Below are 25,236 nucleotides of genomic sequence, written 5' to 3'. Positions count from 1 at the left end.
AAAAAAAAAAATCACACACTAATGTTTTAAAGAACTTTACTTTCTCCCATTTTTTAGGACTTCTGAAATCACGCACATACACACACACACACACACACACACACACACACACAATGTCATGTATGGAAACGAAGTGCCAGGAATATTACAATACCCCATTTAATAGTTGTATTTACAACAGTAAATTATTTAATAGGGACTGGCAGCTTCATTTCACACACATTCACAGACATGTTGACGTTACGCTCGTTTCTCCGCACACTGTGCGTGTTAATCATTCTCACCGTTAATCATCCTTCGCCGCTGTCATTTTCTTACCACAACATGCTTGTTAGCTGGAGATATTTTGGTTGTTGGAAGGTTTCGCAATCAAGTAACACTGCTGTACCTGATGCACACGTACCAGAACCACAGCCACCCACACACACCCACACACACACACACTAGGCGGGGTCACTGCTGTGCTGATCAGCCCAAGTCAGCGGTAGTTCTACGGCGGTCCTCAGGGAACAGGGAGTGCTGATACACTGTAGACTGTAAAAGACAGGCTACAGTCAACAAACACACACAGTACATACAAAGTGCACTTACACAACCTGATAAAATAAACTTGTGCTGCGTCCCAGGACGGTGAAACACACACAGAGGAAAGTGCTATCCGCTGTCTTCCACATACATGAGTTCAGAGATGTCTATGATTGGCTGGTGTCGTTGTGATTGACAGGAGAGTATGCTCCTCCCACCCAGAGAACACGGCCAGTTTAGCTCTCTTGGACTCCTGACTGCGGATGTTTGTGGCAGCATCGAGATTCAAACTTGCAATCTCTTGATGAACATTTTTCTGCTGCAGAGGAGGTTTTTTTTTTAAATTCTTTTAAGAGAAACAGGACATTATCAGGAGAATTATTTTTATGAAATATTATGTACACACACACACACTAATAATATAAATGATAAATGCTTGCAGCGTGGTACACAATGTTTACAATGAAATGACATTTGGGACAAGATTTATTCAAAATAGTTTTTAACCTCTTATTTTTACTCTAACATTGGAAACACTGTTATGATATTTAAGATCTGAAATGGAAAAAACTTCATTATTTTACAATTCCTTTATTCCATAAAACTCACCAGCAAACAATTTATGTCCAAGATAAAAGCCAAAGTTATTAGTTAATAAAACTAATAGTACTAATTACCTGTTAATGTTACATAACACGGCTAATAAGAATACAAAATTCATTTCAGTCTCAGTGAAAAATATTAAATGATGAATTATATTACAGTAGATTAATGAATAGCAAATGTTGGACATGTGAGAATATTACACCATATGGTGTCTTAATATTGTACTACATAATAATGCAGGATGTGGTTTGGGACACAGCCAATAACGCAGGCCCTGTTCTCCATCCTGCACTCTAGTGGCCAATTGAAGTAGAGCAGCACTTTGTTCATCTGATTCTCCAGATCAGCTTTGGTTTGTATAAATCAGTAATGCCTCCTCAGGCCATATCTTGAACATCTGCTTCAAGAGAAGCTGTAAATAGAGTAAAAATACAACTGTGACTGAATCCCTGATGAGTGGATTGGCAAACACTGATTTAAACAAAATAATGTAATATACAATGCTGGATATTAGAAAAATCAGAAAAACATTCTCAGTTTCTCCTAATACTCTATCTAATGTGATGAATAGCCTAACCAATGCACCAAGTGTGTGTGTGTGTGTGTTTGTTAAACTAAAAGCCATGGCTACAGGATGAATGAGATCCGACTCAAGCGGGAAAAGAAGATAAAGCGCAAATTTCCTGGTTGTTACGGTTTTTAAAAACACACAATGGCTTTGCAGCCAGCGGGAGAGATAAAAGGTTCATTCAGTTAAAATAAATACAGCAACAATAGAAAAGAATTCCCCAGTGTTGAGTACACCGGTTAAAAACAAACAATGTTGAGATAAAAAAAATAAATAAAAAAATCAGTCTTGAGGCCACTGAAATAGGACCAAAGTGAACATCTGGACAGATGTAAAGGCTGGAAAGGAGAAGTCCATGAGCTGAAAAACATTCGCCTCAAAAGAGAAGCATGAAAATTTGCATAAAAAAAGCAAACTGACACACTTCCATCATTCTGAGCGATAGCGTAGAGCTCATCCTGAACGTCTTTTCAGTCCAGAGTGATGCTGACCGATGCGAGAGCGTCCACGGCCCAGCTCGGGTACGGCTCACCGCAGGGGAACATCCTCCTCATGAAGCCGCGCACAAACTCAGGGAAGCGCTGCTCGATGATGCTCTGCCGCACCGAACGCATCAGAGTCAGCTGCACAGAGTCAACACACAGCCTGGTGAAAGTGATGTACTGAGCAACAGCTGGATTTAAAATCTAACCTGGTTAAACCATCCGCATGCTCTCTTTTATCTAATGCTGGATGAAGAGCCCGGGCGAAGTACAGTATAATGAAGTCATGATATAATAACCATAAATTATGTTCTAATCTCTTCAGGACATCAGGCCCTCAGATAAACGTAGCCATTTTGTACAGTAATTATAAACTCTTTCTTGTCTGCTGCTTACCAGCTTTGTAATAAATTTGATACAGTTTCTCACAGTAACAAGATACTAAGTAATAATTTGGAGAAACTAAGTAATGAATTAGCGAGAGTTCCTACCAATAACAAGATACTACTAAAAATAATACTAATAATGAGCTGGAGAAAGATAAGCAAGTATTAATTTACAAAACTTTTTCAAAAGTATTAATTTACAGTATTAATTTACAAAGATTTCTCAGAAAAAGACACTAATTATTCTTTTAGAGAAAAATTTCTTGTATTAAGAAGATAAAAAAGTACTAATTTAAATAAAATAATAATTTAGACAAAGTTTCGTATAATAACAAGACATAATTTAGACAAAATAATCTGGAGAATGTTCCTAACAATAACAAGATATTAATAATAGGTTGGAAAAAGTTTCTTCCAATAATAAGATACACAAGTATTAGTTTAGCTTCTTAGAAAAAAAAGCTTCTTAGAAAAAAAACCCCACCAAGTAATATTTTAGAGAAAGTTTCGTATAATAATCAGATGCAAAGTAATAATTTAGATAAAATAATTTAGAGAAGGTTTCTAATAAGATAGTAAGTGATCATTTAGAGAAAGTCAATAATAATTTGAAGGTGCTTATAAAATACACATTAAGCATTAATTTAGAAAAATCCTTTTAGAAACAGATACTAAGTAATAAATTAAATAAAGTCTCTTAATAACAAGATACTAAGTACTAATTTAGAGAAACTAAATGATCTAGAGAAGGTTTCTATAATAATAAAATACTCATTTTTTATGAGTAATGATGAGTAATCATTTAGAGAAACTAAAAATAAGTTAGAGAAGGATTCTTATAATAAGATAAGCAATTTTCGTTTTTTTTATTCATTTAGAAAAAGTGTCTTAGAAAAAGATCCCACATAATAGTAGACAGTTTCTCATAACAAAAGCCCAAAGTAATAATTTAGAGAAAATAATCATTTGGAGAAACGAAGAAATCATTTAGAAAGTGTCTTGTAATAAACTTATGTAGTAACCTAGGTAATCTAGAGGAAGATTTACTGAGTAATAATTTAGTGAAACTTTTTTATAATAAGTAATATCTTAGAAAAAAAGTTCTTTTTTTGAGATACAAAATCATAATGAAGAGAAAATTCTGAAAAAAATTCATTATTATGATCAAACCCCTCACTTATTATTGTGATACCAAAGAGTCATTTAGAGAAACTCTCATTATGATGTCTTACTTATGTAAGATATAATAATTTCAAGAAAAGTTCATGATTATGAAACAGTAAAACATCACCACATATTATACTGTATAATCATTCTGAGAAACCTTCTTTACTGAGAGACTTCGTAACTAACAATTTCAAGAAACTTGAAATTTGGTTTGAGATACTACGTAATCCTTTCGAGAAACTTTATCCTTATTGAGACAATACGTAATTATCTTGATGAACTTTTATGGAGATACTATGAACTTCGAAGAATGTTACAGTATTGAGATTATAATAAGTGTTATGATGACATACTGGACTAAGTCATAATTTCCAGATCCCATTATTAATATTATTATTATTATTATGATAAATGGAGTAATAACTGAATAACTTTAGTAGACTGAGATACCAAGTAATATTTCTGAGAATTAGTTTTACTAGTTTTACTAAATTTCAGAGTATTGCAGTAAGATGTTTCTCAAAAGCATTATGGATTGCCTCAAGAAGGAAAATGATTGAAATTATTACTAAGTAGCTCAATAACGACTGGCATAAAAGAGTGAAATATATCAAATTAACGCACCAGGACAAGACGTAAAACTTCATGTCGCTAATAAAACAGCGATTAAAAACCCCAGAGTGCGTCTGTGCGTGTCATTTGTGTTTTTCTGGTCAGTACCTGGTAGGAGATGTTGTGGATGGTGATGTGGTGCATGGCGGCGGTGTCGCTCTTAAACAGCGCGTGCAGATACGCTCGACTGTGTCTGTCATTCACAGGAGGAGAAAATAGAAATCCCATCAGCAGAGGAATGAAGTAATAAAAAAAAAAAAAAAAAAAAAAAAGAATCTTTCCGCACACACTGATTAAGGTCAGAGTGAACGGGAATATTCAGAGGAAAAATCGACTCTAAAATGATCGAGGAACTCGGAATCAATTTCTGAACTGAATTTCCGGATGAGAAACCACACAAAAGTAGCCGAGCGAAGTTCAGAGCCGTGTATCCATTTCAGAGAGCAAAACACTGACAGCAGGCGATGATGAAAACGGCAGAAACTCCTACCTCTTGCAGGTGGGACACTCGCAGTCGGGGTCTATGGGCTGGAAGTCCTTCGCGTACTGTTTCTGTTTGATCTGCAGAGATCCCCAGGGAACCAGGGCCGAGCCAAATCTCTGCAACAAGGCGACGTTTAGCTCAGTTAAAAACAGAACAGGATAGAAGAGCTTTACTGTCATCGTACAAGTACAACGAAATTAAATTGCAATGTCCTTACTGGATGCTATTAGTCTACATTTAAAAAACTACAATACGGTCATTAACAGTGATGCGAGTTAGTTTATATGTAAGTATACTAACATAAATAGTGTGTACTCCTGTATGGCAATGCAAACAGTGTAAACAATGTAGAAGTACAAGGTGTCCCAAAAGTCTCCATACATAAGGGAAATTAACAATTTTCAGTAAAATGTCTTCTAAAATTTTTCATAGTTTATATTATATATATATTTTTTCCCAGATAGCCTTTACGAATGCCTTTGACAAAAGAAAAATGTATTGAAATTGTTCTCATGGCTGGATCGGGAAGCTGTCTCAAGGTTGCGACGGACTTTACCGGGGAACATGGCGAGCACATGACACACGACGCTGCTGCCAAACTTATTAACAAATTCAAAAAGACTGGAAGTGTTGCGCACAACCCGAGAAGTGGACATCCACGAACATCCACTGACGAAGGCACAACCGACACGGTGCTGGCAAACAAAAAAGTCCTGTGTATGGAGACATCTGGGACACCCTGTACACGCAGCAGTATTATAGCATTTTTATAACTGTAGTGCAATAACTTTAGATGTGCAAACTAGCAGCGTTTTTTATAACAACACTAAGAGGCTGAGGTAGTTTTCAAAGTGCAAAGTGCAAGTAAAGAATAGACACAACATGCAATATTCAGAATTGCACTTCAATATACAAGTCAATACTCAAAATGATTTTTGAGCAAATATTATAATATTATTTTGTGTTTATAACAGTGTGAGAACTAGATTTATTACAACATTTCTAAAGAGCATTATAAACAGCGAATGTGAAAATCGTTTAGAGGACTCGGGATAAAAGACGTACAGCTGTGCGAGTCGGGAAAACGCAGTCGAACATGTCACAGCCCAGAGCGACACACACCACCAGGTCCACGGCGTAGCTGCAACACACACACACACACAAACAACATCGATAAGCGTGTGTTCGAGGAAAAAATAACATGTATGGCACAAAACATTAAGCCTATGAAGTATACTTTAAACTTGTGGAAGCCAGTGTGTGCCATCACGATCCACATTCAAATCTAAATTACTACACAACAACTGCTCTGAGGTAGTGAGTTAACTCAAAGCACAAGTTCATAGCCAAGTTAACCACTGCTCCACCCACCCCAACAAGATGCAGTGCCCTACAGGCTCCCCTACATACAAGGAAACATAATAAAATGCTCTATAGGGTGCCCTACCAGTGGAGAATACATGACGCAGTGCCCTATTGGGTTCCTCTACAGGCAAGAAAACATGACGACGTGCCCTCTAGGAGCTCCAATGTGTGAGAAAATATGCCTTTTTTTTTTCTTTTTCAACCCATTGAATTTAGCAGGTGCCCTTTTTATTTATTTATTTTTCCAACCCTGCCCCTCAGACAGCCTGGGGTTTCTTGTATAGTTACAGGTTCTTTGTTTACTTAAGGTTCTTAACTGGAATTGTTTAGAAATGTTCAGTATTGGGATTTCAGGAACATACTGGTCTGAACTAGGCTTTGGGAAATTATTTATAAAATGGTAAATTTACAGTGAACTCAGTGTGCTTTTAACACAGCTAATTTGGAGAAGGAACTAAAATCATTCCAGGAAATACGGACCAGGAACTAAAATCAGCCGTGTGGAAAAGCCTCACGTTTCCTCACGAGTTCCTGAAAAGGTTCCTGCAGTAAAAACACATCTAATTATGATCAAACACGTGCAAATGCTGCACATCTAGCAAATCTAAGATGGCAGTAGACGTGCACATGTGATAATACGGTCACCACTAAGCAGGACATCGAACCGGTGGCAGTAGGCTGTCAATCAAACCATCTTCTTAAGACAGCTGGCTTTCCCACCTGGCTTTATTCAGACGTCTGACTGTGTCCTGAAGGTAACGTTTCAATCCCAGCTGGTGCTAACTGCCATTTTGCACATGAGCAAGTGCACAAATTCGCTGCACCTGCTTCATACGAGCTACATCTGGCAGGAATGCCGGCTGTATAAATGAGGAAGTGAGATTTACCCAACTCCCATCAGGTAGCGAGGCTTCTCTCTGGGCAGGTGGTCTGTGCTGAGAGTCACCATCTTCCAGAAGTCATCCTTCTCCTCTCCGCCGCTCAGACCACCGATGGCAAAGCCGGGCACGTCTCTCTTCGTCATCTCTGTAGGATAAAAGCCATCATGCACATGTGCGCGCACACACACACATACACACACACACACACACACACACACACACACACACACACACACACACACAAAACTTGCATGAGGTGAAGAAACAGTATGAACAAAAAGTGCAAGAACACACTGATGTTAAAGGAAAACTCCACCCGGAAGCACATTAAATATGTTTATATTGAAACGTTTGTGTTGTGTTTGGCGATTCTGTAGATAATTTGTTGGTTGCTGCTGTATTGCTGTTATTCCTGTGAGAAGCTGATGTAACAGGGTGTCATGAAATTGGGGTGCATAGCTTTCTCCAGAGCAACAAGGTCACTCCACCACATGACTACACCTCCGTTCATCACTCAGGATGCCGTCGCGCCACCTCCTGCCTCTGGTGAGGACATCCTACATCTTCATGACTTGTTCCTAGTTCGCCATGTGCTTTTGTTATTGTTTCAGTTTCATTTTCTTCCTTGCCCCCTGTTCAGTCTATTCATCTATTTCACCTGTCTTTTTTTTTTTCCAGTCAGTTACGCCGTATATACATTTCCGGTTTATGTTCTTGGTCATTACGCGTCCTTGTTTCTCACCATCTAGTTATTTTGTGTGTGTAATTCTGAGTATCTGTTTATTATTTTAAAAAAACTGCTAAGCTATTTGCTAACATGGGCTTTGAGATGAAGGCAGATTGCGGGTGGATGTTGAATAAAACGGCGACAGAGAGACTCAGACAGCGCTCACCATCCAAACACGCCCTCCGCAGCTCTGCATTAAGGCCCCCCTGAATGATGGCGAACAGATTTTGGCGATGTGGATTTTTATTGGCTGTGATGCAGCGGTCCAGCCAACGCACGGAGCGACGCATGGCTTCCTCCACCCTCGGCCCCGTTACCGTGCTGCTGACCACGTCGTCCAGCTGCATCATGATGTCCGAGCCTGTACAGAAACACAAAAATAAACAAGAACATGTTCACTTATAACTTAAAATGAAAATCATCTCACGTGATTTAACGTGTATGATGCCAACTGCTAGAATTCATTAAACTTTGCTGAAAAGAAAGCAGCATCGCATTAACTCCGAGCTTCTCAATCCAACTCTTATAGTCTTGGACTTCTCAGGTTCTGAGTTTTCACCACACTGGAGAAACAGTGACACAAAATCCTCATTTTACTTTTTGAAACATCTGCTGTACTGCTTTCAGTACTTGATTTACTGGTTGCCATGGTTACAAGGGTAGCATCTGGCTAGTGTTAAAAGGCTACACAAATGATACAGCCAGCTACACAATGTACATATGCAAAACCACCCAGATAACCACAAATCAGAGGCCTTCCTGCTAAATATGAGATGGTGTTGCACATTTTATCTTTAATTTAGATGCACAGATGCATTACATGCAAAAAAAATAAAAATCTGCTAGTATCAGAACAAACCAAAACAGCATTTGTGTTTATTTGTATAGAAAAATATCAGGAACTGTGAATATTTGAAATCAAAAACGCAGATGATAATAAAATTATATACTGTTCAACTTTTTTCTCGTCACTCACCCCGGCCACTTTACAGTCTCCCTGCCTCTTGCCACTAATAAATATGATGTGCGGTTAGTGTGTGTGATGGTTATCTTTACACACTCCTCTACATTGATGGTTTTTACTTAATTTTACTACTCAAATGTCTTTGTGTATTAATGAATGTAAAATTTTAATCTGTCACTGACAGACTGAACGTTTGGGGTTCCTGCGGTCTTGATTGAGAACTCTCTGTCCGTATAAAGGCGATGAGGATGAGTGGAACTCGTACCGAGGCTGTTCTGTATGCCGATGGACTGCTCAGGGGTGAGCAGGATCTCCTTTCCGTCGTACGGTGAGCGGAACAGAACTCCCTCCTCCGTCACCTCAGACAGCTCCACCAGTGACACCATCTGAAAACCTCCGCTGTCCTGACAGGAGGAGAGGAAACGGCAGGTTACGCTTTGTTTTTTTTGGTAGCAATTCCAAACACTGTCATTTATTTAAAGGAGCGGTTTGTAATTTTGAGAGCCTCCTGCTGTCTAGAAGGAGAACTGCAACAACAACAACAAAAAAAACTTCCAACCCGAACCACTGGATCGAGTCATGTGTCGCCTGCTAATTCTGTGTATATACTTGTGTTTAACTAATTATACATGAAATGGCTGATGCGCATATCTTGCATTCATTTCGGCTGTAAATATCACCATTACAGACGTACAAAAAGTATGCAGGTGACTATGTTCAGTGCTGCTCATTTTAGCCACGTGTAGTCCCACGTCAAGTATAAACAAGGACAATGAAGAGGAAAAAGAGCTGAACACCTCTGTTTTGGCTGGGGGTGGAGTTAATTTCTGGGCCAGAAACATTTATTTAAAAAAAAAAAAAAAACCTGAAATAAAGAAACTAGCCCGAGTGCTCTGGGCATATCTTTTTTTTTTTTTTTTTAAAGGTATGTTTAAAATTAAATTATTACAGATCTAGAAAAACATTTAAAAATCACATTCTAACAGTCCACCATTTTGTGTCTTCTTTTCTACACCAAATAAAAGTCTCTAAATTTAATCTTTGTCTTTAATGGCTTTTTATACTGTCAGTTATATTGATTATAAAGACTTTTAGATGCATTTTAAATGTACTTAGTGTAAGCTTCTGTCCTATTTCATGAAAGTCCCTCATGAGGTTAAGATGGAGGTTATGGAGAGAGAGAAAGAGTGAAATGTGCAGTAAAGGGATAACACAGGAGCAGGATTGGAAAAGACAGCAGTGCGGTGATCTTACTGTCAGGAGGTTTCGTTTCCAGTTCATGAATCCGTGCAGGCCGTCGGCTTTCTCGATCAGCTCAGGACCCTGACACACACACACACACACACACACACACAATTTCCACTCATTTCCATTCACTTCACAAAGACCTAAAACCAGGAAAAGCTAGAATAAATAAAACAAGCTGCAGTAATAAAAGCAGGGATAAGCCTTATCTTTCAAGGAAGGAATACATTAAATAAGAAATAATCCACTTTGCTGTTACAATGTCATAAAGTGGATTATCTTTTACTTTTTTGTGGAGACAAGCGCAAAAGCACCACCAATGGCTGCATGAAAAACACAGAACGGTATGAAGAAGCAAGAAGTGTGACTGGGGCTGATTTCTTTCTAGCCCAGACTGTGAACTCATGCAGCCTACCAGTGATTGAGTGCGTCCCCGAGACACGCCCCCAAGATCTGATTATATTTCCCCACCCATCCATAACACATCAGCAGCAGTGACTGAGAAGGTGCATCTGAAATACAGTTGCATGTGTATTAAACATGTGAATTATTTACTCCATCATCCTTGTTTTTTTCCCCCAAATGCCTTAGGCAGAGAAACTAAAAGTAGATAGACTAAACACACACCATCCAATCAAAGTACAAATTATACATTCATACTTACAGAACTATACATTTAGTGATTTCTTGGTTTGAATGAAAGTTTTATATGTTTTCTGTTTACCGTGTTTAGTATTTGGAGGAAACGTGACATGAACCCAGCAAAGCATTACAGACTCGAAACTCAAATCATGAATGCAGCTGTCTATCTGCTTTAAGTGTGTGTGTGTGTGTGTGTGTGTGTGTGAGACAGTTTCAGCCTCTCATCATTCTTTTTACGCCATCAATGAGACGTTGTGATATAATGCATCACTCAACCTTATTCATTTCATTGTTGAGATATTGATAGATATTAGATCTTAGCCAGTCTGTGCTAGAAAGAAATCAGCCCCAGCCTTGCTTCTTGCTTCTCCATACCATTCTGTGTGTTTGTGTCTTTTGGTGGTGCTTTTGCACTCAGTTCCACAAAATAATCTGCTTTAAGACATTTAAGGCAAATAACCTGCAACCTTTTTCTGCTGTTTCTTTATCTCTGAGAGACAGGAAGGACTCAGTCCTGCTATGTTATGGTACAGTCTGAGTCTGCACTGAGATTTCATTCACGTACCGGCCTCATGCCCAGGTGATACGTGTTCCCGAGACAGATGTGACAGTCCAGCTGTTCCAGCTGCTCCGCGGTGATTCCCTTCATGGTGCCCTGCGTGCCCACCGGCATGAACACCGGCGTGTTAACGCTGCCGTGGGGAAGACTGAGCACACACGCCCGGGCCTTGCTCACCGGACACTCCGCTACAATCCGGAGAGCAAGCGGGAAAGCCGAGGAAACCGCTTTAACAGCTGCCATGTCGGATTTACAGTCACATGGGCCGCTCTCTGCTGCGGGCGCCGCCATTTTGAAAAGCGCTCAGCTTCATTCAATATCCATATTCCTGCCTAAGCCCCGCCTCCCGTGCGCTGATTGGCTGAAATCTCCTTTCTTGCAAGTGGATTGGCTGGTGTTGCTCTTCTCTTTTTCGTCTTCTTCTTTTTCTTCTTTTTCTTCTTGGAAATATAAAAATGGAAATTATACCGAGAAAATGTATACACAAGATAGTTGTATGTGAGAAAAAAAGTATTTAAAAAAAAAAAAAACACCTTCTTGTCATCCCTAGTACTCGTCATGTTACATTCATCTATGTACATATATTGTCTCATTGTTTGTTATATAATGTTGTATGTTTTGTAAGCATTCAATAAAAGAAAAGATAGTTGTAAGTTTGAATTTGATTTTTTTTAACGGCCTTTGTAGTGCGAAGAACCAGCCAATCAGAGCGCAGGAGACGAGATCACGTGAAACATACCAGGAAGTAGTTTCATAAACAATAAATTATTATTATTATTATTATTATTATTATTAAATAAAATGATATATTATTATAAGGGTTTTATAACCAGATTCCTTGAACTGTGCCATTCCTCAGTAATTTAGATTCTTATTTTGGTAAAATATGTTGTCCTCTTATCTTTTAAATGAAATTTTATTAGAACAAAAATGTAGATAATATCGACTGAAAAAGAAAGAAATTAACTCCTGTCTCAGAAATATGTTTTTTAACACAAAGTAAAAGAAATGACACGTGACTTGGTAGCAGGTGTTATCCTACAAACACTTTAATAAACTTTATATTTGTGCTCCTTTTGTGGTCTCCACACAAAAGCTATTTCTCTCTCGTGTTGGTTTTTTACTGCATTTATACAAAATGAATTTGAAAACTGATTATGGTCATCATATCTCATATACTTTCAAACATTTCTTTTTTGAAAGTTTGAAAGTTTGAAAATATCATTCTTAGTTTAACAGTTTACAAGAAAAAGGATTTTATTATTTTACTTTTAAGTGAATATTAACTAATACTTTAAATCTGTTTTGATTTAAAATATCATTAACCTAAAGAAAGCTTCCTAGAATAAAAGCTCATTTATGTAAATTGATAATAATAGAACAATTTTGCAGGGAACCTTCGAAAAGCAGGTTTTCAGGGCAAAATTTTCATTTCATTTTTAAAAAGTTTGAAAGATAAGTACAGTTTTATGTTATTGCTTTATTTTTTCTCTATAATCATGGACTAGGTTTTCTGTTTATTTGTATTTTTGCGTACATTTCAATTCAACGGTCAACGGTATTCTCGTTTATTTTAGCAAAAGAAAGAAAGAACACTGTTATTTATTTATTTATTTATTTATTTATTTAAAAGAATTCAGCCACGCTAGATTTCAACTGAAATACGGGTAATGTGAGATTGGCAGTTCAGTTGACCAATCGTATTGCGCACGCCTTGAGTTTGAGCGAGAAGTGAACCAATAGGAAGAAAGAACAAAACCCGGAAGTGTTCGAAAGGACCAGTGGCTTTTCAGGCTGTCGGCTTGACAGGGGGCGGGGCTTAGACTCACCGGCAGAGAGTCGGATGTCGCCTGACCGGATGGTCGCTGGAAGTTTTTTTGTTTTGTGAGTTTTTTGTTTTGTGTTTTTGTTTTTTTTTTTTTTTTGAAACGCTGATTGACTGCGGTTAAATTAACCTCTATAAATGCCCACATAGTAACGTTTGCTAATAGCAAATGATTCTTAATTTCCCTTAAGTGATTTAAGTTATGTGTTTTCAGTGACAGACCGATGACTGAAAGTGATTAAAGGGTGGAACTTGGAAGTAACCCGAGCACCTTGCTTAGACGAGCCGAGCCGAGCCGAGTCTTGCCGAGTCCTGCCGAGCCGAGCCGAGCCCAGCTGAAGCCATGGGGAACCGGGGGATGGAGGAATTGATCCCCCTGATCAATAAACTTCAGGATGCTTTCAGTTCCATCGGGCAGAGCTGCAATTTGGATTTACCCCAGATCGCCGTGGTGGGAGGACAGAGCGCCGGAAAGAGCTCGGTTTTGGAAAATTTCGTCGGCAGGTTGGTTTCATTATGATTTCCCTGTTTGTTTGTTTTTCTTTTGTAAACTTGCTAAACTAAAACTAAAACCTGCTTATGGATAACTATTTCAGTCTTTCAGGCGTGTTTGCTCGTTTTTCTTGGTTTGTTTTTGTTTTGTTCTTCCCTTCTGTACATTTCGTCGTCGTTAGGTTTCAGGCAGTCGATTGTCATGGACTCGTTTTTTTTTTGTATGGGATACACAGACGCCATTTACGCAGTTCTCGTAAGCGCCACCTGTTGAAACGGAAAGCGCGGACGCACGCAAAGTGCGCACAATGCGGAAGCTGCGCAGAGAGCCGACAGCGAGCGAGAAAGGGAAATTTGAAGGTGGCCTGTTTGCATGCTGGCCTTGAAATATATGATAACAATCGGCTTATGGTGGTTTGAAAAAAGTTTCCCTTTTTATTTAACGTGGTATAATGACACGTACACTCACACACACTCGCTATTCTTGCAGCACGACTGGTTTTGCAAATGTTAGCACCATGGCTAGTAGTTTAAGCTAGATAGGCAGCTAACATAATAAATAATAATAATAAAAAATGTGTGTTTCAGAGCTGTCCTTTAGTTTTTCTACACACCAATACGATAGCGTATATACGAAAAAACAGTTCTCTTTTTAATTCCTGGAAAATTATTAACATTTTTCAATGACTCAACATGTACTAATCTTGTTTTCGTCCAATTAAATGCTTGCTATTTTGCATAAGTCCCGCCCCCTGGGGTGTATGTTGCTGTACAGTAGCGGATCCTTAGCGGCAATGTTTTTGGTTCGTTTGTTTGTTTTTGGCTGTGAATCTTCTCACTTACTATTCCCGTTTCCAACTATCCATTAGCGGACAAAAAAAGTTTCTGTATTTGGAAGAGGGCGGAGTTTGTGTGAGTTGGCAGTTATGTGACTTTTCGGGGGATTGTCGATGCCGGAATATCGCAACCTCAGACTGATCGAAAGCTCTTTTCCGTCTTTACACACCGACAAGTCTTATCCATCAGTAAGAGTCAGTGATATCACTTTGTCTACCAGTCAGAAGCATCAGATGTCTCCGATGTGATGACCCTGCGACTCTCGCTTAACCTCGGATCAAACACGTACGACATAACTCCGAAAACACACGGCATCTCGTCGTCTAGGTCCAGGATATCTTCCCGGTTAATGTGGACGGGCGTGTCAGAAAATCCTCCACAGCTGAAAACGGCTCTTGTTAAACTCTTCACTAGTCCGAAAAGCTACTCTCGAGTTTGTTTTGATTCAGCAGGGGTGTGGCATGGCGTATCTCGAACGCTATTGGCTGTTGTATAGATCAGTCAAGCACTTTGACACGCTGTCACTCTGACTTCCTGTTTTAAAAGGAACTCACCAGCATATGGAATCATATCATGCTCTCAAGCCATTTGTTACTACTCTGAGAAGACATAATATAATTTATTTTAAGTGCGTCTACACTTATTATTATTGATTAATAACACAAACACATACATTGTATATATGTGGACAGCAGCACCACATATGAAAAGTGTTTTGCATAACATTAAAAGACGACAGTGCAGTAAAATAGGAAGTACTCGAAATAGACAATAACTCATTGACATCAATCTCGCTTAGACATTTGTGAAGATTTTTAGCCCCGAAAAAAAGTGAGTATATTGTAAGTTGAAATCTTTCAGGTGTATCAGGTAAGTGTTCTGGCTCAAGCAGGTAAATAGTGTGGACTCTGGAGGCCGTTTAGTGCAGCCACACCCAGGCAAAACAGCAACCTGTGCCCCACACACCCACACACACACACACACACGTCATCTGCTGCTATATATGAGCTGCTGAATCACTGCTTCTTTTGTGTTTTATTCGGGAAACAAGAACAAATCTGGAGCAGGACCGGAGAGAAAACCCTACAATCCATCCACTCATAGACTCATCGGCACCCTGCTGACATTTCCTCTTCCTCTTTCTGTCTGTCTAGCCGTGATGTCATCTGCTTACTCAGGCTGTAATGATTTCTCCCAAGATTTATATGCACATCTTGGACTGATTTGACCACTTTTAGTCATTTATCCGGGGTGAAGAGACGTGCCTTTGGTCTGAGTGTCCAGAGGGTTTCATTTATGCAGTCATCTAGTCATCATCTCAGTTACACCCTTTACTACCTTCTGATAAGTAAGGAATAAAACACTCAGGGTTGTGCTGTTATAGGAAAGTAATCGGTGATGGAGTGGTGTGACGAAGCAGAGTTACTGTTGATTATTTTCCTATGGCAGTCTGCCCTGGAGTGTGTTATTCCTCTTATACTACAGTCATTTGTCAATGATGGCAAATATTTATTCATCAAAGAAAGAACATAGTTTCTATCCTTTTATAGTTACATTTAATGCTATTAAACAAGTTTGTACGGAGCAGTTGAACAGTTGAATATGTGTAGAATGGAAACAGAATTTTTCACCCATAAATCTGAACAAAACCGAAGCTTGTTTACACATTGATTTATAATTTTTTTTCCGTGGTTAATGGACAAGATGTATAATTATTATTATTATTATTATTATTATTATTATTATTATTATTATTATTATTTCAGTAGGTTTTGACCGACATGACCTCCTGTGTGTCCCTGTGTCCTACACATACATTGTGTAACACAGCCAGTGGCCTCTAAAGCAGCCTGCTCAGCAGGTTTTTTTTTTCTGTAGGAATTTTGTAGGAAGTGTGTGTTGAGCTCCGCCCCGTGCATGCTAGCAACCACACGCAGGCACACACATGGACAAAGCTGAAGCTGTGAAATGCTTTAACACACTCGTATCTTTTACATATTAACGCAGGTGTGATTGGGATTGACTGAGAGTGGGCAGGACTTCGCGCTGCTCAGGCGCTAGACTCGTATCGAGAATCCTTTCTGCATTAACGCGAGAGTTGTAATGTTCTGCTCGTGACCTTCAGGGTTCTGCGAATTGGAAAGGTTTTAGGTCCATGGTTCCAGGCGGTGTTTCTGGAGTACCAGTGATTGCTCTAGAAGCTTTTACTCGGGATGGTGCAGGGGTGGCCCCAGTGGCATGTTTCTATTAGGGCTAGACATTATGATGATATATCACTGATATTTTGATAAACCTTTCTGAGACATCTTGAGTATTATCAGTATTTTTATAACAGCTACAAAAACTGATTGAAAGTAGCAGATTAAATGTTAAATTTTTGTGTGTCTTCTATATATTTTCTAAACCGGTGAATGAAAACACAGAAATGAAGGCACCATATGAGATCAACCTGTGATACCTGTCCATAGTCTTTAGACCTTTCTATGGAGTTGTATTGCACATTATTGGAAAAGAATGATCTCTCTCTCTCTCTCTCTCTCTCTCTCTCTTGTCCTGTAAGCTTCATATCTAGCAGCATGCTCCTACCTGAATATGTGTAAAAAAAAAAAAAAAGTGTCTGGGGAAGTAGTTTTAAACGGTTTAATGGTTAGCTGCGTATTTGAACACCCATGTGCATTCATAAACCAGATACAGACTTCCAGTTTTGTATCAGTTGAATTTTTGGTCTTTTTATTGGTGTGGAAATAACAGTAATAATAAAGCGTTTTATTTATAGTGTGCTTTTCTGGACCCAAAACGCTAAGATTAAAAAGTAAAAAGGAAGCAAGAAGATCAAAGCATAAAAAGAATACATGAAAACACACGTCAAAGCAATAGCACACAACATGTCAGATGATGGTCGTAACAGTAATCAGAACGGACTAACGTTGTTCATGAACAGGTCTGTGTTCACACTAATTGTCGCTCACATTGCTTGTAGTTTGTGTCTTGTGGGCGTGCACACTCCTGCGTAATTAATTATAATTAAAACTATACAGTAGTAGCCAAAATGCACAATGCAAAGCTTTAGGTTTCTCTATACTCTATATCTATTCAGAGTTCATATATAACAGGATAAGACGAAACCACGGTTATATTTAGGGGTGTAACGATACACTCTGGTCATGAATCGTTTCGATTCACAATACTGGATTAATGATTCGATTTACTTCATTTCTCAGAATATTTTGAACAAAATTTAATTAAAAAATGATGACTGAAAAGACTCCTTTTTATTTCTGAATCAATAACAATGCAAAACAATGTGCATTTTTGTCTGTATGCAACTAAATAAATCGAAAATGGCTACAAACAGAGGTTTAATATTGCAAACAAAATGTAGCACAGGCTCACCATAAAAATAAATAAATACACTTATAAATTCTCCCAAAAATTTGATTGAATAAACAAAGTCTTGGACTCAGTTGATTGAAAGATAATCAGCTCCGTAGCAGTGTAAATAGAGCTCCAAAGTCGCTAAAATGCCCAACTTCCACAACCTCTTTCTCAGGCCCCTTAGATTGCAGCGGTGTGGGGCTGGTGCCATTGCAAAGCTAATGAAAAACTCTTTTTAATGGTTATAATGTGGTTGTGTAACCACATAACGTAAAATGTATATCAGTCGTTGTGATCCAGAGCTATCTATATATTTTAACAGCATGGGTTGCGCAGATTGGGACCTCTCGTGTTCAAACAGTACAATTGCTGTAGATGCATAATTAATATAAACTGCTTATATACACATTGGCAGATAACTTTTAAGCTTTTATTTGTTGAAAGAAGAATCTGCCAATAGAATAAGAAAATTTAAACCTTGAAATGAGTAAAAGTGTCTAAATCTTATATTTGGTTTATAATAATCTCATAATAAGACACATTAGATAAATTTAGACATATTTAAGATATTTTCACTAGCTAAGATCATTTTGCTCTTTTTGGGGGAAAAAAACCCCAAACTTTAATCAGGGGAAAAAAAGAGGCCTGAATGACAAGTCATGCTTTTTATGCATTTCTAGTTACAATTAATGTTTTAGAACATCCAGGAAAACAAGTTAGTTCACTTACGTTATAGCAGCTATAAGCAGTCATTCCATCACCAGCCTCTCTTTTTCGCGCAAAGAAAACAAGCTCATCGTGTCCCTGAGAAACTGCTGTAGTCATTAATTGGTAATCAGTCATTAATTGTTAATTAATGATGAATTACACGCTTCTAACACACATCATAGCTCAAACGGTGTACTATATATGTATGATATATCATGATATATTATTGACACGTGTAGTACACAGTTGCCTCCAACCGACTTTAAGAGGTTCTGAGCAGCAGGTGATCAGTTAAGAAGAATTTGGATGCCAGACTTGTCCCGCAGGCATCCATAAATTTCCAGCTGAGCTGTCAGAGAAGAAAGAGACCTTGTAAATGATCTACAAGTCACTGTAGGTGCTGTGTTATTTTTTTGTTTTTTTTTAAATCGTGCAGGATTTTCATAGACTTTCTTCATTTGTATTCACTCTGTATGTTATTAATTTAAGCAGAATGAATCTAATTATTTCCCTCCCAATTTTAGCTATAGACAAGTCACTGATATATGTGACCAGACATTGCTGTTAAATAAATAAAGCTGTGCGATATGACAAAATAATATTAGCATAATACTGATATTGTGATAAATTATATCACAGTATGCTTTTCTGGGTTTTCGTTGATATTATGATTTGTTTATACTTAAAATGTTTGAGGATTGATTTTTAAAATGTTTTCTTTTTTAGTGAATATTAAATTTTTTATATATTTTCAGAAATATAAAATATTTCAATAAAATTATTTTAACAATTATTTATTTAATTTTATTATAAATTTGTGTATTCATACACAAATTGATTATTATTTATAATGAAATTTTTTAAAATGGAACACTACTGTATTGCTGGCAGTTTGTGAGCTTGATACATATCGTGTATCATAGAAATGCCTTTGAGAATCGTGATTATGATATTTTTGTCATATTGCACGCCCCTACTGATGAGTCTCGTAGCTATTAGCTGTTTTTGTAATAGCTACACGTGTTCAAGAGCATTTAAAAAAGATCCCGCGTTCTACTTTTAATCACCCAACTCTCTAACTTTCAGCATCCTCACACGACTCATATGCTTGCTCACACTGTTATCTTGACAACCAATGGGGATACAGGAGTAAATCTGACTCTGAATCGACACAACTGCAGGAAGTGAATCAAAGGACAGAGCTGTAGCGCTGCAGAAATGCTGTGTGTTCTGGAGATTTGGATGACGAAGAAAAGAAAATAAACTCTATATGTGATGTTAAACTAGTTGTTTATATAATTATGTGTTCATTTATTTAGCACTGACCCTGTGTACTCCATGCTGGGGTGCATATATTTATATGCACACTTGTTCAAGGTTTCTTTACCTGTTTCTGACCCATGAATGAATTAGTTTTAGAGGAGGAAGCAAATAGTAAATAAACCAAAAGTATCGATTTCACTCTGATCCGGATTAAGCAATAGATGTGAAATCACACACACACACACACACACACACACACACACACACAAATCTGATTTAAATTAATAAATAAATTGAGTCTTAGCTTGCATGAGCACAAACACAATGAACGCACAGAAACCTCAGCGACGGCTGTAGGTTGTTCTCAAAGCATCACTTATGTTTAACTCTAAACAACTAAACACAGGGCAGGTCTGGACTCAAAATGACGCTCGTCAAAGGCGAGTGCTTTCGATTTTTGGGCTGAAGGAGTAAAACGTTATCAGGGCTGAGAGGAATATGAAGGCTCTATCAAAGTCAAAGTCAAAGTCTGCTTTATTGTCAATTCTGCCACATGTTCAGCACATACAGAGAATTGAAATTCTCAGGAAGTCACCCTGCACTCTAAAACATGATTATTTAATGATAAACTTCCTCTTGAGTGAATTTTTGTGATTTTAAAGATTGAAGCTTTGTGGCTTATTTATCACAGAGACTGTCTTAGTACTTTTTATATATATATATATATATATATATATATATATATATATATATATTAAAAAAAATGATCTGGGGAAGGGCTACAGATGAGCTTAGGTTGTGATGTCACAAAATGAGCTTCATGGCTTTGGACTAATCAAGTCCAATATGCAAATTATTAGAGGATGACTTTGTGGTAACTGAAGAGCAACTAAATCTTAATTGTTATGGTATATGGACAGGTTTAGCTGCTGTTAAATAAATCAATGAGAAAATGACAATGCAAATGCAGACTCAGATAAGGAATGTGTTTATTTAGCATTTATGGAAGGAGTCTCCAGTGTCAGCACTTTGTAACAGTCAGAGGTAAAGCTGTAGCTTTAAGTTTTCCGACATTCCGAGTTTTTTTTATTTTTGTCTGATTAACTTAAAGAGAGAGAGAAAAGAGAGGTTGGTGAGGAAAAGCCTTTGTAGCTGCTGTAACATAAGTGAGAACAGGAACTAAGTTGTTTTCCAGACGTACCACAACATTAAGTGTAACTAAATGGATAAAAAGTATGATATGTCATTCTTTAACTAAGAAAACATTGTAACTGTAGACAAATTGCTGTGGTATAAGAGGAATCAAACACTTGTGTTGGAATCAAACACTTGGGATGTGCTGTTATAGGAAAATAATCAACTTTGTGGCGGTAACAGAAAATATTCATGAAATGTTCGTGTTGTATAAGTTCGCAGTCCTGGCTGTTTGGTTTCCTCAATAGCCGATTGTGTGTGTGTGTGTGTGTGTGTGTGTTTGTAAGTAACGGTTATGTCATCCTTTGATTTCATGGTGTGACGCAGTGTGTTTTTGGTCACAGGCGCACGCACACTGCATGAGTAACGTGTGTGTGAGACAGAGTGCTGGTTGTGATGGCAGCATGGCATCCCTGAGGAGCTGCTCTGTGTGTGTGTGTGTGTGTGTGTCTCACAATGACACTGGTCTCTTTCAGTAGGCTTTCTCCTTGAGATAAAAACTTAACCACAGCAGTCAGTACAGCAGAGCTGTCGAAATTGTGGCGGTCGTCACGATCCGTTTGCTAATCGTGAACTTGATTGAATGACATGCTGAGTGTGAAATCTGAATCTTTTGCTCACACACACTTAGCACTCCGCCAGTTGCAGTAATAGTGTGATGCAGCAGTGTTACTGTTACTACAGCACAAAAAAATTATTTCCCTTTATTTTACAAAGCACTGACACTGGAGACTCCTTCCATCAATTTTAAATAAACATCATCTTACAGAAAACTTCACCATATCAACAATCACACACGATATTAATCAGTTTATGAGGACTGTCCGCCGTACGAGTCACCTGTAAATGAGCTGTTACTATAGAAACGATAATGTATTAAAATATTATGAATATAAACCTGTGATTTGGAGCTGAACTACTGTCAGAGCTGCTGTTATAGAAAATTAATCAACCAGCAGAATCCAGAATTCAGCAGCGCTGTGGTCTAAAAAATATCTTAGTTTTTTTTTGACATTTTTTAGATATACAGCTAGTAAAATTTAAAGGCACATAGTAGAGATTTTGCTAGCTTTTTAGCCATACGACACACAATTACTTCCTGGCTTTGAAATCAGTTAGCTGATAGGATCTGTTTTTTAGTTACACCAGACAACATGTCATGACTAGCCTGGTAAAGCAGGACCAGGAAGTAAACATACAGTGCCTTAAAGAAAGAATCAGTGCAGATATTGTTGTTTTTTTTTCCACAGCTGGTGGTGGTGTGATTCTTCTTCAGGATTTGTTTCAGTGTTTCCGGAGCCCCGGGCGTGATTATTGTGTTACCCATAATACCCTGTTTATTTACTGTAACATGTATCTTTCATTTCTAATAAATTATATTTTTCACTGCTAGCAACAGTGCACTAGCTAACATGAAATCTGATAGGATTTCTGATAGAATTTTTATCACATTCAAAAAGTTTATAATTTTCATTCCTAATGCTAACCAGCTGGCTAAGATGAACTAACTTGACAGGATTTCTGAGAGGAAATTTCCACAACTGTTCATAATCTTACTAGCCAATTTTATCTTGCTAGCTAACGTGAGCTAACCTGACAAGATTTCTGAGAGGATTTTTAATAATCTTTATAATCTCCTTTGCTAAAGCTAGTCAGCTAACTAACATGAGCTGATATGACAGGATTTCTGAGAGGATTTTCGTCACATTCTTAAATCTTTATAATCTTCCCTGCAGAAGTTATTTAGCCAAGGAAATATTTATCATTTCTGAGAAGATTTCTTGGTCACATTTTTTTGGTCACATTTTTAAGTCTTTATTATTTCCATTGCTAATGCTAAACATAATTAAAATGAGCTAACCTGACAGGATTTATCATTTCTGATAGAAAAGATTTCCTTGTCATATTCATAGATTTTTGTCACATTCTTAAATCTTCATAAGCTCTGTTGCTAATGCTAATGCTAAGTGGCTAACATGAACTAACTTGACAGGATTTCTGAGAGGAAATGTCCAGAACCCAGAACTTACTTGCTAATTCTATCTGGCTAACATTAGCTAATATATCAGGAATCCTGAGAGGAATTTTGTCACATTTTTAAATCTTTATAGTCTCCTTTGCTAAAGCTAGTCAGCTAACTGATGTGAGCTAAGGATCTCTGAGAGAAATTTTGAGTCCTAGTCATAAATTCTCATAATGCTACATGCTAAATTGTTCTGTTCAGCTACGTAAACAATTAATATATGGAAGCCTTCTCAGTAAAACCTCCATAAAACATGGAATGTTCAAACAACATTTTGACAAGATCATAAAAGGGGAATATCGTGCTGTAAATCCGTATAGATCGATGAAATGATGGCAGTAAAACTGGACTTGATTCCTGGCATGTGTGCTGAATGTGTTGTTCTGTGTCCATAAAGAGCTGCTCTGTGTGTGTGTGTGTGTGTTTGTGTGTGTGTGTGTGTGTTTGTGTGAGAGAGAGAGACTCTGCTGTGACTCAGCGGTGGAAAAATAATGTCTTCCCAGAAAGGGGTGTGTGCAAAAGAGTGAGATGGACTGAAAGTGAAAGAGAGAGAGAGAGATAGAGAGAGAGAAGGAGGAGACAAAATGACAAGGTGTAATACAAGTAGTACGAGTAGTAGTGTTGTTATGGTGTTATGGTTTCACGGTTAGTCACGGTGTGTGATCAGACAATTACCTCGCTGTTCATCTTTTTCTCACTCCAGTGGTTCTCATCACTGCTGTGTCCGGCTGTGACTCCTCAAAAATGTCCCAACCCCCCGTCCCAACCCAACAGACATGCGACAGCAACCTCCATTTCTCAGCGCAGAGGATACAGATGACTGCACCATAACAATTTGGCTGTGTTGAATCCACAAGGCAGTTTTAAAGAACACAAAATCGACAGATATGACTCGCACCACATTTGCTTAAATAACAAGAACACAGCCGTCAGACCTAATGTGGGGAAAGAAGCGTAATCTCTCGCATATACAGAACTTAGTTTCTGATGTAGTTATAAAATATATGCAGTAATTTCAAAGTTTACTGGTGTACTGGTTAAGTTTAAATTTTAACCTGTTTAATTATCATGATGAAGGTCTACAGTATGTATGTGATTTAGTGCAGTTTAGACGCAGAGGTAGAGAGAAAGATCCATTTAAATCCACACATTTTAAGTTTCCTGTGCGTTTGTTTAAAACAAATTCCTTGATTATAATTGAAATTGGTTTTTGGGAACAGGGAACAATCATTAACTTAGTCTTAGAGGAGAAAGCAACGAGATGTGAAATGTTTTCTTCCTCACAGTTTTGGTTTGCAGAAAATTCGCTATCAAAATATATTGTTTTGAGGCTCTAGTACCTCTGCTGTCTAGCATTAACTTTGACGGCTGTATATATTATACAAAATATGCAAAGATGGATGGAGAAGTAAAAAAAAAAACGGTGAGTTTGAAAGCAACTATGTTTGTGGTATGTGGCGTGGATACACTCGTAGCAACTATCCTCTAAAAACCACGATTAGAGAAGCACAACAACAGAAAGACACGAAACCTGCAAAAAACCTCAAAAATACCGAAAAAGAACTACACTGATCAAAACTTTTACTTTATTTAGTACTCAAACATGCATCAGTGGGTGGTAAATATACAATACACATAGAACAGGGGTATTAAAGTTAGAAATTTTCACAGTATGATAACCGAGTCTGAAAATATCATGGTATCGTGATGTTAATCAACCATTTAAAAATATACAAAACTTATTACGAGCCTTTGCACAAAAGTCTCTTTGCACTTCCTTGTGTATAAAGTAATATAACAGAAACAAAAAGATCAAATCCGCTTATTGTTCTTCTTCCTTGGAAAGATGGGTTTCAGAATGTCTTTTCCGTAAAATCTCTTGCACTGTCAGTATTTATCACGTTGTCGTTGTAAGCTGATATAGAGAGTGGCTATGATGGAAGCTATACTCTGAGGCAACATAATAATAATAATAATAATAATAATAATAATAATAATAATAATCTAACTAGTGTGGCATTGTTTTGTTTAGCATTGATTGGTCAGCAATGCCATGAGTTTGATAGCCATCGTGTATGATAAAGTAACGAACATTTTAGGAGTGGCAGCAGAGTTAGCAATGTAATGTAAAGAATTAAACACTGCCAAAGGGTTTTCAGTGCTGTCACGTCCCTGTGCTGAGAAACAGAGGTTGCTGTAGTGCAATTTAGGGCGAGTCTAAAAGACATGTGTGGTAAAATTTTTGAAGTCGCAGCTGGACACAAAAGAAATTAAAACCTCTGGAGTAAGGAACATGATCGAGGGGG

General features: G+C 37.7%; 2 protein-coding genes across 17 annotated transcripts in view; one reads left to right on the top strand and one right to left on the bottom strand.

Moving 5' to 3' along the window:
* Positions 1-891: 891 nt before the first annotated feature.
* On the bottom strand, positions 892-11,562 carry qtrt1 (queuine tRNA-ribosyltransferase 1). Its single transcript, XM_026945969.3, has 9 exons — positions 11,220-11,562; positions 10,022-10,090; positions 9,033-9,171; positions 7,970-8,164; positions 7,083-7,221; positions 5,896-5,971; positions 4,837-4,946; positions 4,455-4,539; positions 892-2,322 (listed from the first exon to the last, which is right to left on the bottom strand). The coding sequence occupies exons 1-9, from the start codon at positions 11,502-11,504 to the stop codon at positions 2,170-2,172; spliced, it is 1,251 nt and encodes a 416-aa protein (XP_026801770.2). The 5' UTR covers positions 11,505-11,562; the 3' UTR covers positions 892-2,169.
* A 1,430-nt stretch (positions 11,563-12,992) lies between these two features.
* The window catches only part of dnm2a (dynamin 2a), a 54,155-nt gene continuing 41,911 nt past the window's right edge, over positions 12,993-25,236 (top strand). For 12 of the 16 annotated variants that reach the window (XM_053228265.1, XM_053228260.1, XM_053228261.1 and 9 more), the window contains exons 1-2: positions 12,993-13,097; positions 13,253-13,542. In XM_053228265.1, the coding sequence (XP_053084240.1) occupies positions 13,382-13,542 (161 nt within the window). In that variant the 5' untranslated portion in view covers positions 12,993-13,097; positions 13,253-13,381. Of the gene's footprint in view, positions 13,098-13,118; positions 13,543-25,236 lie in introns of those variants that run through there. The other 4 variants (XM_053228264.1, XM_026946038.3, XM_026946036.3 and 1 more) reach the window with 2 other exon arrangements.

The sequence above is a fragment of the Pangasianodon hypophthalmus genome, chromosome 23 (genome assembly GCF_027358585.1).
Source record: "Pangasianodon hypophthalmus isolate fPanHyp1 chromosome 23, fPanHyp1.pri, whole genome shotgun sequence".
Classification (NCBI taxonomy): domain Eukaryota; kingdom Metazoa; phylum Chordata; class Actinopteri; order Siluriformes; family Pangasiidae; genus Pangasianodon; species Pangasianodon hypophthalmus.
The sequence above is the reverse complement of the archived record's forward strand: the minus strand, read 5'-3'. Positions and strand labels throughout refer to the sequence as shown.